This window comes from Xiphophorus hellerii, chromosome 9, assembly GCF_003331165.1.
Source record: "Xiphophorus hellerii strain 12219 chromosome 9, Xiphophorus_hellerii-4.1, whole genome shotgun sequence".
NCBI lineage: Eukaryota > Metazoa > Chordata > Actinopteri > Cyprinodontiformes > Poeciliidae > Xiphophorus > Xiphophorus hellerii.
Genome location: NC_045680.1, coordinates 28,721,786 through 28,742,462, shown reverse-complemented (window position 1 = coordinate 28,742,462; position 20,677 = coordinate 28,721,786). Strand labels below are relative to the sequence as shown.

The 20,677-nt window shown below is 40.0% G+C and overlaps 2 protein-coding genes and 1 long non-coding RNA gene across 6 annotated transcripts in view; 2 read left to right on the top strand and 1 right to left on the bottom strand.

Annotated features, from left to right (window-relative positions):
• The window catches only part of nfic (nuclear factor I/C), a 103,785-nt gene extending 92,958 nt beyond the window's left edge, over window positions 1-10,827 (top strand). For both annotated transcript variants that reach the window (XM_032572549.1, XM_032572550.1), the window contains exons 12-13: window positions 405-493; window positions 1,307-10,827. In XM_032572549.1, the coding sequence (XP_032428440.1) occupies window positions 405-493; window positions 1,307-1,327 (110 nt within the window). In that variant the 3' untranslated portion in view covers window positions 1,328-10,827. The remainder of the gene's footprint in view (window positions 1-404; window positions 494-1,306) is intronic.
• Window positions 4,652-15,896, bottom strand: LOC116726078 (uncharacterized). The gene is made up of 3 exons (XR_004340538.1): window positions 15,775-15,896; window positions 15,282-15,286; window positions 4,652-4,665 (listed from the first exon to the last, which is right to left on the bottom strand). It is a non-coding gene; the product is annotated as an uncharacterized LOC116726078 (long non-coding RNA).
• The window catches only part of sass6 (SAS-6 centriolar assembly protein), a 22,821-nt gene continuing 15,578 nt past the window's right edge, over window positions 13,435-20,677 (top strand). For 2 of the 3 annotated variants that reach the window (XM_032572545.1, XM_032572544.1), the window contains exons 1-5: window positions 13,438-13,847; window positions 17,212-17,266; window positions 17,417-17,496; window positions 17,580-17,684; window positions 20,289-20,457. In XM_032572545.1, the coding sequence (XP_032428436.1) occupies window positions 13,786-13,847; window positions 17,212-17,266; window positions 17,417-17,496; window positions 17,580-17,684; window positions 20,289-20,457 (471 nt within the window). In that variant the 5' untranslated portion in view covers window positions 13,438-13,785. Of the gene's footprint in view, window positions 13,848-17,211; window positions 17,267-17,416; window positions 17,497-17,579; window positions 17,685-20,288; window positions 20,458-20,677 lie in introns of all 3 variants that reach the window. The other variant, XM_032572546.1, reaches the window with a different exon arrangement.

Here is a 20,677-nt window from a genome sequence, read left to right as displayed (position 1 = left end):
TTTTCTGTTGTATGAAGCAGGTAGAAAAACCTAACTCTAATTTATAGTTAGAACCAGGCATACTAATATGAACTCTGCTGAGTCACAATGGACAGACCTGGGGCAGACACTAAGATGTGTGAAAACATAACCATCTACCATTAATATTAACACATGACAGAAGTATAAAGTAACTTGATGTTTTTTTCTTATTTTACTGTATTTGATTCTAACCAAATACCAAATACTTTTCCCTTAATTATTCCTTCAGCAATTTTACTTTCAATCTGGAAAAATGTACTTAACCACAGAACTTCTGCTGCTTCACACATTTCAACAAGATGTTTTCCCTGCTTTTCCTTTATGATAGGATAGAGAAACATTTTGTTGGTAATACCGCTAACATGAGTGTATAATTCCTTCAGCATACTCTGCTCCTGGGACCCCACCTGCCAGCCGGTCTTCCTTCGTTGGAGTCAACCCTCGAGACCCTGGAGGGCTGTACCAAGCCCAGGTCAGTACAGCTGTTTCTGCAATCTTAGAATCAGGTCATGGCCTAAATTGCTGATATAAAATAAATTATATGATTCCTGTGGTAAACCTGATGCTAGCAACATCAGCAGAAAATGATTGAACATGCAGGTCTTCACCTAACAAACGATGAAGATGTTGGTTTGTCACAGCCTGGCTGTGACAAACTAGATAGTGTTGGACTGCATAGAAACCTTGACTGGTGGATAGCACTGCCTTCCAGGCTTCAGGCTGCAGAAACCTGAAGCAGAAATGGATCAAGTAAAACCTCTTGATTTATTCTGCATTTCATTTAAGAACTGTAAAATGCATTGTCAGCTGAATTATTTGGACTTTGGAAGAACAAATGCAGTTTTCTTTCTTTGAATTTGTTACTTTTGACTTTAGTTTGCAATTTTGTAGTATATACAATAATACCTATCCATCCATTATCCTACACGCTTATCCCTACTGGGGTCATGAAGGGGGCTGGTGCCTATTTCCAGAGGTCAATGGGTGAGAGGTGGGGTCACCCTGGACAGGTCGCAATCCATTGCAGGTCAAAATACAATAATACTCTGAAAGAAAACATTTCAGTTTTGAGCAAGCATGTAGTGACAGTAATGCATAACACTCTCTAGGTCGGAACTTGTAATAGAAATGTAATCATGTTTTTAGTCAGCTAAGTAAAGGCAGAGAAGTAAGAGTAAACCATATTTACTTCAGTCTTCATCTAAGTTTCTGAAGGAAATCCCGGCTCAGGTCTGATCCGACTCCTTCTTGTTTATATCCTGACTCTTCTTTGTTTCTCTTCCAGTCTTGGTATCTGGGCAACTAAGCGAACTTTGGCAGAAAGCTGATGAAGCTGACAGCACGCTCCTGGAGGAAATAATCCCATCAAGACACTATCAGAGCAGAAAATATGTCCAGTTTTCTAGAAATGCCACACCCTGGTTTCATGCATACATAAATATATATGACCATGTATTTATGTATGCTTTTCACAGGAGAGGACCACCTAGATGGAAGGTGGATGCTGCTCAGCCTGATTGAACTCTGCTGTAATACTACATAACTGTCATAACTGACAGCTTCTGGGATTTCACATGAAGACTGTGGGTTGGTAAAGCCGTCAGATTGGTTTTTAAAGAACTACGCATCAACTCTGCAGGTTCTAGGAAGCTTGTAAGCCCACTGCATCCCAAGGATGGACCCTGTTGTCCCAGGATACATGTCAGCCTTTATTCCAGGCTGTCCGCTTTAAGTCCTTCTGGAGGCCTGTATACATCCCAGCTCCAATGACCGGAACCCCTGCCTTCATCAATGCAGGTGCTGCTTTTAATATATGCAAACAAGCCTCCATTCATTTCCAGACTGACTAGAATGTTTCTATATATGTTTGTTTGCACTTTTTAGTCTTTATTGAGATGAGCTGAGTTTCTTTTTCATTCCCATCCTTCCTGAGACAGAAGCTTTCTTTTTTTTGACAATCATCAAGCTGAAGCTTTTAGGTTGCATTGCAAAATGTTTAATATGCTTTTAAGATGAAAACAAGGAGTGAAATAAGATTTCTCTTCTTGCCTTGTTCAACACAACACAACACAAGCACTTTTAGAGATTGAGAGGAAAAGCTAGTAAACTTCTGTGGATGTTTGGGACAACATGCTGGAGATGTCTGTTCCTATGGAGACACAGGTTTATGCCTGTGAGTCAGGACACGTTGACATACAGTCATGTTTCTGGGTAATGAAGGTGATCAGTGTAGAAAGCAATGCAGCAACCTGCGAATGCTTACCAGTTTGTGTTTGTGTATTCTCTTTCCTGCTCTGTTCTGAGGAGATGTTATGTTCATGTGTCTGTTTTGGAGCAGAAAGCCAACAGTGCACTATGGTCATGTTGACCTCCCTTTTTTTGAGAAAGACTTGGTATTGTGGAGTGTTGCTAAGTCTAACTGTGCTCTAAAGTGTTTGTGGTGTGCAGGAGCTCTACATACTGAGCTGAAGAGAGGAGGACAGTGTCTCTTTGACTTCTAGAAAGAGTATTGGGCTCTGTTAGGTTCTGTAATGGCCAACCTCAACCCTATGTGCACTGTATGTGCACTGTGTGTTACCTCAGGTTGAGTTTTCAGACCAGAGCTGACATCAGCAATGGCGTAAGGAGGTAATCCAGGACCAGGATTTAAAGGTAGATGTTGTTTTTCATGATGCTAGACGTTTGGGGTCAGCTGTAAAATACTGCTTTAGTCAATTATTATTATTATTATTATTATTACTAAATCGTGCTGCATAGAACATATTAAACATAATCAGTGTTGAATTTCATCAGAGTAATCCCCTGCTGTCTTTATGAGACTCAAATCCACATTCTTATAATGAAACCGAATCACAGCAGTATTCTCATTATCTTTAGTCCTACACTCCTTTAGTACATAACTCGTCATCACTCTTTCATTTGTTGCTATGGAGATCAAAACACTAAACATAAGTTAACAAAGAAATACTTGTCCAGGACAGATAGTACAGACCCATTCAATGAATTAGAATATTATCGAAAAGTCAATTTATTTCACGAACTTTATCTGTAAGTGAAACACATGGTATAGATTAATAACACACAGGCGGATATTCGAAAGCCCTTATTTCCATTAATAATGACAATTATCCACTTACATTTAATGAAAATATGACAATTAAAATAAATAAAATAAAATAACCATTTTAATACAGAAATGTTGCCTTATAGTTAAAAGTATGTTTAATACTTTAACTTTAATGCTTAAAGGTAATTTTCAAAAGTTGCTTTTGATCTGACAAATGAGCCTCATCGGAACACATATTATAAGTTATTTAATACATTTGAGCAAACAAAGACTAGTATAATTAAGAGTTTACCAAAATGTGTCCATCGGATGGTGATGGGTTCTAGAAGAACTAAAAAGCACACTAAATGTTCCTGTTTGTAAAAGCCTAATGACACTTTAAGGCTTGGTACTCAATGTTTTGCTCATCATTTGTGTGACCTAGAATGTCCTGCAGTTTGTTGTCTGAAGTCTAAACATGGTGTAATCTGTCTTGTCCTGGGCAGAAGTCAGACATCTGGTGGAAACCAGTAATACACAAGACTGGGCCCCATAGCAGCACGGGATCATAAAAGGTCTGAATATCTGGCAAAGCACAGAGACTGTGACCCTCAGTCTACAGTTCACTTTGCTGTTCTATACTCCATGATGCAGCAGTTTTATTTCCCACCTTGAACATCTACAAACTAAATTTTATGTTATAACAGTGCACTTTATCTGATTAGAGCTGTTGTTTATCAGCTCATTTCATCCCATCACTTTCAGTATTAGCTGCTTAGTAGTGTTTTTGTCCAAACCTTGCATGTTTTAATGATGAAAGTTATTTTGTACCTGCTTTGACATAATTTCAAATAATCTTCTTTATCAGAATTGTCAAACTCCACTCCTCAAGTGGTTTGTGTCTGGATGTTTAATGATCACGAGGGATGACTGGTGGGCCTCTGCAGAGCTGATCTGCAGCTGCAGAGCTGACTCAGCCATGAATCTGAGGTAGAGATTCAGCCATGCATTCAGCTGTGTTACAGCAGGCTCACATCTAACACAACACTTCTCCTAGCAAAGAGCTGAACACCTTTGTTCTATAATACACTCCTAGTCTGTGTCCAAAGTGTGTACTGTCAGCCATTTGCAGCCATCAGAATGAATTTGTAACCTCCACTGAAGGATGGTACCAATCATTTGCTGCATATTTAATACAGAACAGACAACCAAGGCCTTTCAGAGCACATGCAGTCTAGTTAAAGTCTTAAAATGGAAAAATACAAAGCATTCATCCTTTATAAACTATGTTTTGGTGCTTTAATTTAAATATCCAAGGAAATAAAACCACAAACATCCAGTAACTTTTTGTCAAAGGCAGAGTATGGTGCAGCCGTTAATCTTAAATACAGCAAGGTTTGTCAAAGAAAAAGTGACCCATATTCGGTTATGAGATTCAGAATTAAATTTTGTTCAAGAAAAGATTTTGCCCAGAAAATCTAGAATGTATTATTTCTGTTTTGATAAGGAAAATATACAAACCCCTGTTATTGCATAGTCAATGATTTACAGGTCTTCTAGAAAAGTATGACTAGTTTTTTTCATTTTATTGAAATATTCTGTTTATTCTATTGTTGTGCAAGTAAAAGAATTAAGAAATGATTACCGTTTTAGATCTAATCTAATTTTTGGGCCGTCAAGTGCTTTAAACCTGATGATGGCTTTCATGGCAAAAGTTAGGACACTTCTAGTCCATCTCACTATGGAAATGTGGCTCTCTCATGGTAATATCTGGCTGGTTTGATCAGGGTTCAGATTCTGTCATATTTCAGAAGTGTGGCCCAGTTGGGGCCCAAAACCACAATCAACAAACAGGCCATACAAAAATATTATACAGTAAATGATATGCCAAATGTAATATTTCTGTGAACTTTTTTTTTTCGGATTTTCAAAATACTGACTTACCAGGAGAAATCCAGAACTGTTGCGAGGTTTACAGGCAGAAAATTGAAGCAAGTCGGGATGAAAATCATAACAGCTGGTTAAAATATGGATGTGATTTAGCGAAGGAGTGACCTGATCTGACTTTACATCTTCTATATTTACTTATTAAATATTGCTTGTACTTTATTCATGTTGAGAACATTACAAAACGTGATCCAGATCTATGTTTGGTGGTTTTTTTAAATATTTTGATGGTTCATCATGCGTGGTGAAGTTCTGATAAAATTGCAGCTGTTATATTGTACAAACAATTGCGATGCAATATTTTTTTTTCTATTGACTTGTCTCAAGCTTTAACAAGACTCCTGCTGAATTGTGCTTTTACCAAAATATAGCCATCAAGTGTTGGAAGCCACTGTGTGCAGATGCAGGACGCTTACCTGTTTGTGTTTGTCCACTACTTTCTCTTGCATGTCAAAGCCTCCATATGGATCTTGTTAGGTGCTACATGTAGAGAAAATCCATCAAATTTAGTCTCACAATGATTCTTCCCTCCACGCACGTTTGGACTTTCTACCAACTTCAAGCTCAAAAGGAAGCCACACAAGTGTCACTTCCTTTCCCTTTGGTGGGAGTCTCGCCTGTTCTGCATGGTGCTGCCACTACTGCTGTGCTGACCAAAGGAATGCATGGCATTGCCTAATAAATCCCAACTTTTATCATGCTTTACCTTGCAGTACTCTGGAGCAGCTGATGGAGAGCCTCTTTGTGTCTTTCTGTTTTTACTACAGCACTGCTTTTTTGCACGATAGTTCATAAAACACATTGTGTGCCTTGCCTATACCTAGGAAGCAGTAAAACATTGAGGAAAGCTGAAATGCAGCAGGCAGCACTTTTAGAGGTGCATGAGGGAGTTTCTTGTCATTCTGCAGGGTTGCAGATGTTTTAGGTTGACCAACTGTCGATTTTCCACATTTAGGTTGTGTCTGTATTCTCAGAGCTTTGATGATTTAGTGATTGAAGTGATTGTATGTAAAATAATCTGATGTCAAAGTTTCTGTATGTTTCCCTAAGAAAGATTGCTCCAGACAGAGTCTGCTACTTTGTGGCTCCTTCAGATTTATAAACAGCTCTTTGAGTCTTCAGCACTGATTGGTCATAGTTGAGTCATATTGTGTTAGACCATGGAACACCTCTATCAGTGTAGTGAACTTCCAACCCTGTGACCAAGTCATGGAATGTTCAGATTCATTCCCCATCACACTGGTGCATATTTATATCACGAGTGAATGAATTACCCTGTGTGAAGGAAATGGCTTTCCAGCATGACCTCTGTGTATATCTGATGCCGCAGTGTAGATTATAGGATTTCCAGTTAAAACTGGATCCACTAGTTAATGGCTAGAATCAGTGTAGAGTGAGCACTGCAATCTAGAACGCAATATAGCCCACATGTAGGCGCCGCTGAAACGTATGTAAACACTATGCAATGACCTGATAATAACCTTATACCATACAAGTTTGCTAAGTTATGCAGACACTCAATCTGCACTGATGAAGAGTCTCTCATCTTGCTTTCTACAAAACCATGTGATGCCAGCTGTAGTCTGAAAACGATTTAACAGCGTTAGATATTGAGCTGCTTACCACAGCAGGCTGAAATCAAAAGACAACCGGACTTTCACTCACTTTTCCCTATAAACCTCAACTGCAAGCCTCCAGAATTGACAAAGGCTACATTCAGACAGCAGGTGTTGATATCCAATGTTTTTCTCTGTGGATGTTTTTATTACTAATTAAATGGAACCGCAATCAGACTTCTGAGTTTATAAGCCCCAAAGCAGCCCACATGCACAAAAGAAGAATGTTTATGGCAGTAATAATAGCCGCTGCTATCTATGGATGGATTTTAAAGTTGCTGAGAGCTGGCAGCATGGTCACCAGATCGTCACCAGACGAAGGAAGCTGATGAAAAGAAAGCCCAGCTAGCAACTACGGCCTGCAGTGGAGCACTGACTGCAGCTTCTAGAGAGAAGTTTGTTTGGATGTGGAGTCGGACCAGGAATGGTGGGATTGAAAGGTGTTGCTTTACTGACTCAGACTTCTTTCAGCATTTCATAATTATAATTTTCAACTGTTGTTTACATCTGAATTTACCATGTATGGCTTCTTCTTGTGTAGAATTATATATCTCTTTGTTGATGTAAAAATTGGATAAAATGACATGACCATTCACACTGCAGACACTTTGAAAGCTATCAGATACAATTTAGTCCCACATATGGAAGTGGCACAGATCAGATTTTTTTTTTTTTGGTGAATGAAATCTGAAATGCGCTGTTCAGATTGCTGTGAAAAAGTCAAATATAGATCACATTTTGGCAAAAAATTGTAATTGGGTCGCATTGGCCTGCTGTGTGAACTCCTGGACAGGGATAGGTGTTGAAATGTCTTCAGAGAAAACTGAGTGAAAGCTCAGCTCCCTTCAGTTTCAGCCTGTTGTACTATACATGACCCAGATGACTGAGAATATATACAGGTATGTTGAGCTTCTTGTTCCCGGTTTATTTTGAAATGACTTTATTATCCTCTCTGGCTTCTTGGCTGTGAACACATCAGAATGTATGAAACATTTACAGAATTGTGAAAACTTGTAAAAAAAAATGTCCATAGAATGTTTAAGTATCTTGTATTCATGTATGTTGAGGTAGGCATGTGTGTGGGTGTGTGTGTGTTTCAGCCCACAGTGGGAAGTGACAGAAGTAGAGGATAGATCTATGAAAGATGGGGAGGAGGCAGAGGTGGTCTTAGAGACATAGTTTGGTTCTGACAATCTGCAGCAACATTAGTAGAGATTCTCAATCATTCGTATGACACAATTAGATAAAGTTTGATTAAATGTTGCTCCTCCCAAGCCTTAACTAAAAGCTGATGTTAAAACTGTAAATGAAAAACAGTTTTTTTAACAGGAGGTTTAACTTGAAGGAATTTAATCTGATTCATGACAGGTTAGTGCTAGAACTCAACACACCAACAAGCTCTGTGAGTCATCCTACAGATGAAGTGCTGCAGTTCCGATCCAGGATGAGTGAGACTGCTGGAGGGAAAGAAAAGTCACAGGTGGGGGCAACGAAATCCTCCACTGGTTAAAGGAAAAAGAACGTCAGTGCATGTTCTGTCTTAAATACAGAGTCTTCTGGAAGAGCAGAACCTAATTAAGGCATGAAGAGAGTGAAGTCAGAGCCATTGTGGCTGTAAATCTGCCTAGTGTTCAGTCTGCTGACTTGATGAGACATGAACATTTTAAACATGTGCTGATAGAAATGATAGACTGTATGACATGTTCAGTCATTCACTCAGACTTTGGACTGGGGCCTGGAAAAATCTAGTTTTTTCAGTCATAGAAAACTGTAATTGTTGAGCTATTGACTAGCTAATCCATGGTCAAAACCTCAGGCTAGAATTATTAGTAAAATAACAATATTGACTCTAAGCAGATTGAAAAATAAGACATCATTTTCTGAAGAGCTCAAAATGTTTTTTTTATTATTGGTACAAAATAATCAGACAGTAGAAGAACTTCAGCCATGTATAAATCCTATGCTACAGAGAAGTCATTCTTTTCATGCAAACACATCAAGTCAACAGCAAATCAAAAAATTACCAAAAATAATCTCAACATGCAGTGCCTATGAGATTCATTACAGCATAGGTACAGTCATTTCTATCCTCCACCTCAGTTCATGACAGTATGCAACCCAGTGCAGGTCTGAAGGTGACAAGCCATAAAACAACCCAAAGAGACGGAGCTGGATGATGTCTATGGAAAAACTTCATAGGAGGAAAGAAGGTAGCAAATCAAGGCAGCTTCTTCTTGTGATGAATACTCATGGCTGTTTCTTTTTATCAACCCATGTAATGCCTTTTTCTGAACAACATGAAAAGGGTCATATTTAGAGTAAGGACTTAATATTTTATTAAGAGGACGTGCTTCTACCTTAAGGTCAGTGCTACAGGAACCTTCAGGGTTTTCAGCTGCTGTTTAGCCTGAGCAGGTCACCAACCACAGCGTGCTCATAGGCCCACATCACTAAACAGCTGGTGAAAACACACTTCTCAATAAACAGCAGTCAGAATGAGTCTGGACATCCTGATGGCAGTCAAAGACTGTTAACTACACCCTCATGTGTGTGTGTGTGTGTGTGGTGGTGGTGGTGGGGGTCACGTCATCACCACTTTATTTAAAAGCTGTTGCTGCAGCTGTGAGTCCTGCCTTCTTTACGACTCAGACAGCTGATCACTTCCTGTTTGTAAGTGGCAGTGAGCTCTGATCGCTGCTGCAGGGAAACCTGGCTCACTTCTGTTTTTATCCTGAGAAGAAACTTTTTTAATTACAAAAAACTATTTAGACCCTTTAGAGCATTTTAGGTGAAGCACTGATGAAGAAAGCAATGCGTAAGAAGGAAACAAGGGTACAGAATGATGATTTGTTTAGACTTTCATCCAAAAGTGTTAAATTAATATGCATTTACACTGTGTGTCAAATTTTTATATATTGACTGAAATATTTCACTCTTTCAGGCTGAGGAAAAGTCAAGTGTTGCACTTCATGTGAGAAAATGTGCAAATGAACAAAACCTCCTTCCTTGATGGGGTCATGTAGAGAATTTACTGTTTGCAGACGACAAACAGTAAATTTGTTTCTTCTGTAGGGAGAATTCTTGTTCTGTTCCAGCAACCTGCATCCCAACGCAGCTGCTTTCTGGACCTCTGCTTTAGTACAGATCCTTACATGAACGACCATCTTGTTCCATGCTTAAGAAACCCTGCAGCCACAGATTCCTGTAGTACCATGTTTCTAATTTGATTTGATGTTTGTCCTACTTGGATCCTGATCTGCAGCAGATGTCCAGATTGAGCTGTCAAGGCTGCAGGTTTTCCTGGGATCAGAATGCCAGTCTGCTGGCTCATAGCTGCTCTGCTCTTTACTCTGCTTGCTGTAGACACTTTGTAAAGAATCAGACACTTTGTTGTGAAAGATCACTATTTTGATTTTTCCCAACAGAATTGCTCTGATGTACAACAGACTGCTTTGCTTGTCTCCTGATAAATATATTTAAAAATTCCCTTTTTACAGAGTGTAGGCATGCAAAGACTTCACATGGAATTGCATGATTATTCAACCATGCCCTTTCACAACAGCTTTTCATAGGAAGAAGAAACAAACAAAAAAGGGTCAAAGTTTTTATTTTCATGTGTGGGTTTGCTCAGAGCTGGTTGTCCTTCCTTTTGGGTTTCTAAAAACGCTTTGTACCAGAACCTTGTTATGTAACAAGCCTGACGTAACCCAGGGTTACTGTCATTAACTGTCCCATTGCAGTGTGTGTAACACAAAGTCAAAACAATACTGCACATTTATATTTGAATTAGGAAGAGCTGGACTGCTGAGGTCAGCCTTGATGTTCACTGTGGAAAGGGCTACTGCTTTAAGCCAGAGCAGTTTTAAAAACACCTTTGACAGCTTTATTATTATTAATATTGTGTTTGCATGTTGAAACAAATATCACATTTTTTAACATTGAGTAAAACATTTTGGACAGTATGTTAAAGTTTCTTTTCATTTTTGAATGTCTCTATGGTTTGTTAACTTTTCTGTGCATGTGCATCTTTCATTGTTATTCATCTGCTTTGGGGGAAACCAACACATTTGATAATGTGTCTTTAATATTTCCATATTTACCATTCCTATCAGCAAATTTTAGTGAATTCATTACTGGAACTGAGTATGTTTTCCTATGCAAAATATACCATTAATAAACAAACTATACTGATACCAAGAACTGTGTGTGGGGAGGGAGGGAAGGGGGGGGGCGTGTGTGTGTATGTGTGTGTGTGTTTAATTCTTTGTTCAGTGGATTTATAAGTTTGTAAAGAGCAGCTCTAATGCAGTGACACATTCAGCCACCCCATGGGGGCGCTATGGGGCAGATTTGGAAGTAGTTTAGTCGAAAAAGAACAAAAGAAGAAAAAACTAAACCGTTGCCTTTATTTCTACATTATGGGATAGCAGGTTAGTTTCCATAGAGGTCTACCAATTGCATTCCTTATTCATTTATTGATCCATCACATTCGACCAATAGCATACCCCAGCTTTACTGTTTTATCCAAGTGTTAAAAACAGTTACAATCTTAAGTATACCCACTTGATAACATACTAAAAATGTACTTCAGAAAAATACAGTATAGTTAAAATATACTTAAATATAATTTTTTTTTCCATGAGGGCATGTAGAAATACATGTAAAACAATCTCTAAAAAGGTCACATATTGAATCCCAGGAAATGTCATTAGCAGTGTGAGTGACCAATATTGTTTTAATTATTATTTTTAAGCATGATACACTGCTTAATATTGTAATGATGCCAACACCGCAGATGTAGTCCCGCCAAACAGGGTTTGTTAGAAATAAGTACTAGTGATGTGTCGGTCGCTAACGATCCGGCTCTAAGAGCCGGCTCTTTGAAGTGAAGGATTGGAACCGGCTCCACAATGGGAGCCATTTTAGGATCCTATTTGGGAGCCGGGTTTTTTTCTACAGTATATCGCTGTCTCTCCGCCTCCCTGTCGTTGTGCTTGTGCTCTGCAAGTGCCAGAGCCGATAGTTTTTCCCCACATCGTTTTTTTTTGTCCTGCGGTGCCTCGCTGTCTCTCCGCCCCCTTCTCCCTCTCCTTCGCGTTTTGCTCTTCTGCCAGTGCTAGAGCGGAGAGTTTTTTTCCCTCGGTCGGTCCACTGCCCTCATGTCAAGCGTGTGCTCCACACATCTGACCAATCACACATAGTTTCAATTAATAATGTGGCGGGAAAACACTGAAAAAAAAGTTTATCTCCACTTTTTTTGTGGAAACGGCAGGCAATTGGCCAAGCTGTATAGCGTTCGTCGGCAGGTGTTTATGTACAGACACTCACTCAGCGGTCAGGAAGCACAGAAAGAAGGGGAGTCAGTGTGAGAACTGAATAGGTGAAAATAAATGAGTGACAGAAAACGGATCAAGATTTGGACTCATTTTAATGCTACATCAAGCTCCAGGGCAGAGTGCAGACTGTGCAAAGTCAGCATTTCCTATCGTGCAGGCTCGACAAACAACCTGCACAGGCACATGCGGACATCACACGCATCGGTATTGCTATAGCATTGTTATGCGGCATTTTTACTCATCATAAGTGCTTAACAATGTCAATAATGAAACAAAATATTATAAAATTAGGTTTAAGCTATTAATTAATTAATAATGTCAAAAATATATATGGGGAGCCGAAAGAGCCGGCTCTCCACAGTAAGAAGAGCCATTAGAGCCGCATCTCGAAAAGGAGCCGAAAATCCCATCACTAATAAGTACGAGCTGCTATTTCTGAGGCTGCAGCTCACGCCTCTAACAAATTGGCACACTCAACTGATAGCTTCACTGCTAACTCCCCTCTGAACTCTCCCCACTTCCGGTCCTGGTACTCCCGCTCCCCCGATCCCCCGTCCACATGACAGGCCTATCACATGTGAGTGGGAGCCCATAACACTCTACATATAACAAAAAGGATCACAATGCAACTTATAACAAATACAAATAACCATATGGACCCCAGCAGAACTAAAACACAGAATCGTTACAATATATATCAAGTTTCCGATCTTAGAACGGGGAGTTCTGTAATTTTAATTGTAGTTTGGTTACAGGACAACAGGCAGGCAGCTTCATGAAGAAGCAATAACTGTTGGTGCAACTATTAGAAAATGGAATAAACTGAAGATGAGTGTCAGTCTCCCTCAGACTGGGGCTGAGTTAGACTTGTTTTATTTTTTTCAGTTTTCCTTTCCGTCTGTGACAAACAGCTTATTACATTTACCATGAACATCATAAATCTTGAACAATACAGGAAGAAAAACATTAAACAAAGTTAAAAATACATCAGTAATTTAATGAAAACTGCAGCATGATAGAATTGGGGTGCAAATGCAGACCTTAATATAATCAGCAATTGATTACAGATGTTTTAGCCAGGCACCATCATCCCAAACTCATCTAGAGAAATTAAACAAATCACAAAGTAAACTATATATTGAGTATGCCTATTTGCCAATAAAATAATTTCACATAACACTGTACTGTTAGAAGCAGGAGAAACTCGGCTGAAGAGAAGAGGTACATTTGCTTTGATGTGCTAGAAATATTTAAAAGGGTATTAGATAAAATTTTTGTGAAATCACTTCTAAATTTGTAATTGGAGTATACATAAATATATTTCCATTTGTGCTAGTGGGGGTGAGGTAGGAGCAGAAGAGAGCAGTTAGTGCTGTAGAGATTAAGATTGAATCATATAAGGTTAAATAAAGCTTATGATAGTCCAGAAAACCATCCTGCCACATCACTTTGTGATTGTGAACATGTTGGGCATCTTATTATGCATTATTCAAAATATTAGAACAAAAGGGAAAAAATTTGTAATTTAGAAAATAAAGTCCTGGCTACGGAATGTGGGGAAGGAAATGACATTTCGTGTCAGAACGGGCTCGTATTCTAGAATTCATTTTTCAAGTCTCTGTCCTACACACTCCGGTACGGTAGGTGGCGGTATACACTGTAAGACAACATTGTCATTCCCCAAGAAAACATAAGGACTGGGAAGAAGAAGTTAAAACAGTTGGCGGCTGAAAGCGGCAAAGCTCTAGGCAACAAGACAGCGGAAGCGATCTTTTGTACTCTGCCTCTTCAGTAGCTTTCTAGTTTGTACATCATCATCATGGAGGAACTGTTCAACAAAGTCTTACAGGTTCATGTGAAGCATAAGGACTGCGAGGAAAGGTAAGCTAACTCCGCCCAGCTGAGCTCCTTTAGAACCGGTGTATATCTGATCCGTAATATACCTACGGGTGGTTAAGTTGGATTATTTCACACTGGTTACAGATTCTCTAGAATAAGCTGAGATTCGTAGAAAACTGCAAACTACGGCCCCTGTGCTGTGTCTATCAGGCTGCCAAGTCTTCCAGTTCAGCTTGTTTTAAAGAGACAGCAACCTTCAGAGGTGGAAAATAGGATGATCTCAGTCTGCAAGAGCACAGAAATGTTATTAGCCACAGGTCATGTTTTGTTCTCATGCTTTCCTCCATCAAGCATCTTTAATGCTGCTCTTCCGATACACTGTCTGTTGCAGTCTGATGAATTCAGTTTGCTGTTTATTCTCTCCATAGCTCATCTTAAGGCTCAGTTTAACATACAATCCCATTGCAATTTTATACCTAACTAAATCAAGAAAACTGATAGTCATACTATAAAAACAACATAATACTGCTCTGACCTTTTTAAATAAACAAATAAATAAAAAATTGGTGCTTTCTAGTCAAAATAAATACCTCTAATCTTTGTCTTTAAGAAGAGAATCATAAAGGCTCTACTAATTCTCACTGTCAAAAATCCACCATGTTAATGTTCACTCCATCTCACCAGTGCTACCAGGGCCCACTGTTAGAGCAGACATGTTATCAAGACACAGCACAAACTCAAGATAAATTGTTGCTTACAAAACCTTAATAAACTTGCAAATATTGTAAGCATGTTTTGTAGGATGGCAAGAATCTTAGACCTCCATTATTCTTCTTAGCTGAACACCTTGTCTTCATCCAGCCCAACCTTACACCACAATGTCTGTATTAAAGTGTCATGGTTGATGAACTGCATGACCTTTCTATGGCCGTAAATATTACAGCTCTTAAAATGTGTACATATTAGAAATTTTAAATTCACATTTGTGACTGTATCCAAAATAGACCAGGGCTTATTTGCTAATTGTGGGGGAACACAATTAAGAGGAAATGCAATACTCTTAATACAATTAATGCAATACTTTTGCGAGGAAACTCAAAAGAAAATTTCCCCCATCTCCCCTAGGGCAGTGGTCCCCAACCTTTTTATTCGCGCGGACCGGTCAGCCCTTCGCAATTTTGCTGCGGACCGGCCGGGGGTGGGGGGTGCGCGCGTACTAAGTATCGAGTCCGATGCTGTTTCCGGGGGGGGGGACCACTGCCCTAGGGGGTTCCGTAGCATGGCATGGCTGTGCCAGATCCACCGGTGGGTTTTTTTTTAAATTTTTTTAATTTTTTATAAATTCATTCATTTTCAATCTGACACAGAAGCTGCGGTATATGTCACTGAATCAGTGACGAATGTTTGTATTTGTATTAGTTTTTTGTTTGTTTGTTTTTGGTTCAAAATACAAATAATTAACTGTCAGTCTGACACAAAAGCTATGGCATACGTCAAAGAAGCTAGAAGTTACCGTATTAAGCTGTAGCTGGCACCCCGTGCCAGGTTGCGGCAGGCCACTGGCTGGTCTGGCACCCCAAGGTGCCAATAGCCAGGTGCCAGTAGCAGGTCTCTGCAACCCGTGGCACCTAAGGCAGCTGTCACCGGAAGTGCTGCGGCAGCCCTTGGCAGGTGCCAGTATGGCCCTGTCCCAATACTCGCACTCCCACCCTCTTTCCGCCCTTGTGTACTTCACATGCGCGTTCATGTTGAAGAGTTTGAGTGCGTAGTGTGTGCCACATTCTCCACATCCGCCCTTCGCCCCGCCCATTTTGGGTACTATTTCCGTCCTTACATGAAGCCCGCATTTTGTTGGACTTCAGCGAAGTGTATTACCTACAATTCATTGTTGCATGTGACGTTTTGAGTTAAAAGGTGGATTTATGGCAATGTTTTGTTGTTTTTTCCAGTCTTTATACTAAGGTCAAACAAAATAGCATGACAAGGCACACATTAGTAACAAAAAAATTGATATGATAAACTGAACAGAAAAATTAAGAAATAAAAAAAATAGTCACAAACTGTGAGGAAAGTAAAACAAAATGTCCCAAATGCAAGGCAAATTTAAAATGTAAAATTAAGATATTAACTTATCTTAATTTAATAAAATAAGTTATTATCTTATTTAATTCACATTGGGCTTTTGTGATGTTGCAATGTTTAAGCACTCTCTTAAATAAAATGATATCACTTTAAAAATGGAGGTGTTTTTTAGAAAGCAGTATTTGTGAATGAAGCCAGAGGATTTAATATATCATAATATTTAAATATAAATACATCATAATTTAACTCTTCATCCCCTTCTTTGGGAGGGTTGCTGGTGCCTATCTCTAGCAAGACATTTCGGGTGAGAGGCGGAGTACACCCTGGACAGGTTGTCAGTCCATCGCAGACATTTTAGTTCCATTAATCTGTTTATTTTTCAAATGTAGCATCAGGCATTTTTTAAATTATTTTTTATATATGTCGTATGTTTGTCCTTAACTTGATCTTTGTTAGCACATTAGCTCCACTTTAAACAAAACTAACTTTTAGCTGCATAAATATGAGTAAAAAAAATCATGTCTCTAGTCAAATCACAGACTGTTACATTGAATATTAGTACATTTTAATGTGTATTTTTTTCCATATTGGAAATATGCAAAGTTCATTGAGCAAGCTGTCTGTCGCAAAAAAAAGACTAAAATCAGTTTTCAAAAGTATCGAAATAATTTTTGTTTCACTCTACGGAACATGTGTTCCGTAGAATTTTCTGTATTCAGCAAGTCAAACACATATCTCCAACAATGACTTAGGAAAGCAAAAAATATCTTTACATTTAAAATAATTTGTTTTGTAGTTGTATTTTTAACAGCACAAATGCCTAAACAGTGACATCGACATCCAGCCATTTTGGATGTTGAGGTTACGACACAGGGGCGTACTGTCCAAATTCTCACATTTTTGCACTCAAACCCTTATGTGCACTTGACTGAATCCGCACTTCACAGAGGGACGTAGGGTGCGCACTGAGCTTTGGGACTGGGCCTATGAGGTCGCGGCAGCCCGTGGCACCTTACAGCAGCTGTCACCGGGAGTGCCACGATAGCTGCCAGTGCCACAATTTGTGCCTGATGTCTCACATATAATGGACATTGAAAATCCAATGAGGGGGTCAAATATGCTATTGGATGCTGACGCTTTGGTGTACATCACTTATCAAATATTGCAGTAATTTGCATTTGTTATGCTGGAAACAATATAGCGATGATGACTGCAATTTGATGCATCTACAACTTTAATCAGATTCTACTTACTCTTTAACTTGGCTTTATAGCCAAGCAAAGTCAGGTTAAAGATAACTGGGTAACTTGGTTTAATTTTACAGGAAAGCAAATGTCCGTGTCACTATTGAGCTGTCAACTACTCCAGTTCACAGAAGGGTGAGTGGAGCTTTTCATGAACTGTCCCAATAACTTATTGTGAAAGTGCAGCACACAAAGATGGACAGTATTCCTAAGCAACATTTATTCATCACTTTACCTGCTTAAATGTTGTATTAATTAATTTATTTCTCTTTTGTCAAATATTAGGATCTTCTAGTAAAGTTAACTGATGATGCAGACCCATATTTTCTTTTCACCCTTCCTATATCAGAAGAAGACTTCCAAAGGTTTGTATTTTCTAAAGAATATCAGATTGTGTTTAAAATTGAAATCAGATTATTTTTTTGTTGCTTTTTGTGTGTTTGAGTAGTTTGAAAGTGCAGCAGGGCCTGTTGATAGACTTTGCATCATTTCCTCAGAAGTTTATTGACCTGCTTAACCTGTGTAACTTGGAGCAAGACTCGGACAATCCCAGGTATGAACAAATGCTTTTCACCATGAAATCCAGTCAAATAATACAAATATAATGTAATTGTAAAAATAATCAATATTTTTGTCAGTCATTTTAGAATCCTTTCTGAAATATACAGGTTTCCTAACCTGTATATTATGTTGATTCATATTTATTTGAAATATATATATACAGTATATACGTATATAATGTATATGTATGCATGTATGTATGTATGTATTGATGGTTTTGGTTCACCAAAACCATCAAATCCTGGCCCGAGGATGCGACACAGGAGCTGCAGGACTGTTTCGACAGGACAAACTGGGATGTTTTTGAACATCAGGACCTGGAGGTTTTTACAGACAGTGTACTGTGCTACATCAAGTACTGTATTGACACTGTAGCTGTGGATAAACGCATCCGGGTCTTCCCAAACCAGAAGCCCTGGATGACTCAGGAGGTCCAGCGACTGCTAAAGACCAGGAATACCGCCTTCAGGTCTGGGGACAGGACCGTCTACAGTACAGCCCGAGCTAACTTGAAGAGTGGCATCAGAATGGCTAAGTCTGACTACAGGAGGAGGATAGAGGGCTACCTTGACAGCAACAACAGCAGGCAGGTGTGGCAGGGAATCCAGCATCTCACCAACTACAGGACCAACCTCGCAGCTGCGGAAGGCGACGCCACGCTGGCAGAGGAGCTGAACCTCTTCTTTGCCCGCTTTGAGGTGAAGCCAACAGAGGCAGCCACACTACACCAAGCGACCCACAACACCACACTCCTCGTTGTAGAGGAGCACGAGGTGAGGCTCACACTGCGGGCTGTCAACCCAAGGAAGGCTGCTGGACCTGATGGCGTCCCTGGACGTGTCCTGAAAGACTGCGCGGATCAGCTGGCTGGAGTCTTCACCAGGATCTTCAACCAGTCCCTAGCCCTGTCTACAGTCCCATCCTGCCTGAAATCTTCCACCATAGTCCCCATACCCAAGAAACCTCACATCTCTTGCCTCAACGACTACCGGCCAGTGGCACTAACCCCTGTGGTGACGAAGTGTTTTGAAAAACTGGTCCGGGGTCACATCACAGCACTTCTCCCTCCTGGCTTTGACCACCACCAGTTCGCCTACAGAGCCAACAGATCCACAGAGGACGCTGTGATCACGGCCCTCCATGCTGCTCTGTCACATCTGGAGCAGCAGGGGAGCTATGTGCGGATGCTCTTTGTGGACTACAGCTCTGCTTTTAATACCATGCTCCCTCACAGACTGGTGGACAAATTGGGGGACCTGGGCCTCCCTCACTCCACCTGCATGTGGATTCTGAGCTTACTGACCAACCGACAGCAGAGAGTTAGGGTGGGAAAACATACATCCACTGCTCTCAGCCTTAGTACTGGCTCTCCACAGGGCTGTGTGCTGAGCCCCCTGCTCTATTGTCTGTACACATACGACTGCACCTCTGCCCACCACAGCAACACCATCATCAAGTTTGCTGATGACACCACAGTGGTGGGGCTCATCTCAGGAGGCGACGAGTCCGCCTACAGGGGTGAGGTGGAGCGGCTGGTGGTGTGGTGCAGGGAGAACAATCTGCTCCTCAACAACTCAAAGACAAAAGAACTCATAATAGATTACAAGAGGAATAAAACGGACATTACACCACTAACCATTGGGGGAAAATGTGTGGAGAGGGTAGCTGATTTCCGTTTCCTGGGGGTCCACATTGAGCAGGGCCTCATATGGAACATGAACACCTTCGAGCTGATAAAAAAGGCCCAGCAAAGACTGTACTTCCTGAGGGTTCTCAGGAGGAACAACATCAAGGAGAAGCTGCTGGTGTCCTTCTACAAGTGCTCCATAGAGAGCATACTGACCTACTGTATCTGCGTATGGTATAACAGCAGCACTACGGCTCAAAGGAAAGCTCTCCAAAGGGTTGTGAATACAGCCCAAAAAATCATTGGCTGCCCTCTCCCCTCACTGGAGGACCTGCACAGTGACCGCTGTCTAAGAAAAGCACAACACATCACAAAGGACACTTCTCACCCCGGACATTCTCTGTTCACACTGCTGCCTTCAGGCAGAAGATACAGAGCAACCAGAACAAGAACCAACCGTCTCAGAGACAGTTTCTACCCGATAGCAATAACAAAACTAAATGCAATCAAAAACAACCATTAATCATCATGAATGATGTATAGTATGTGAGAATGTGGCTGTTCTTATTTATTAGTTTTTTTTGTTTTTTTTACCAGTTATTTGTTAATTCTTACATTGTGTGTGAATTGTGAGACAGTTATTTTTTGTTTTTAAGCATATGCACTGACCGATGGCACCTTTTAAATTTCATTGTCCTTGTGACAATGACAATAAAGATTTATCTTATCTTATCTTATCATAGGCTGTAAACCTGGAATGTTGTCTGAAGCTTTTTGTGGTCAAGGTTTTGCAGGTCTACCTGAATGTGGCTTGGTTTCATTGGAATTCCACATTTTTTACTTTTTTACTCTATGTAAATGTGGACGCAGAATTTTATTGCCTTTGATGGTATTTTCAATAAATTAAATAATCACCATTCAGTAATGATCATTATTATTTATCCAGTATTTTCTGATGTATGTTCACAGGTTTCTCCTTCATTTGACATGCCAGTCTACAATGGTGGAGGGCTGTGCCACCTTCAGCGTAGTAGAGACAAATGCTTTCAAACACCTGAACCACTTATCTCTGCGGCTTATTCAAGGCTCAAACAAAGAAGTGAAAGAATATTTGGCAGCCTGTCTGGCGTCTTTGAAGGTTAGCTCACACGCCATTGTTTCACTGTTCTGTGTCACAGAACTCTGCAGTGAGATCCGGGCTGGGTCTTGTTGTCAACTTTACTTTTCTGCTGTTACTGATCGAAACAAGATGTGAAATTTGGCAGCACTGTAGATGGTTTGATGATGCCAGATTCTTCTCTGAAATTGCATTCAGAAATACAGTGTGCCATCTTGGTTTATAGAGGTTTGTGGAGCAT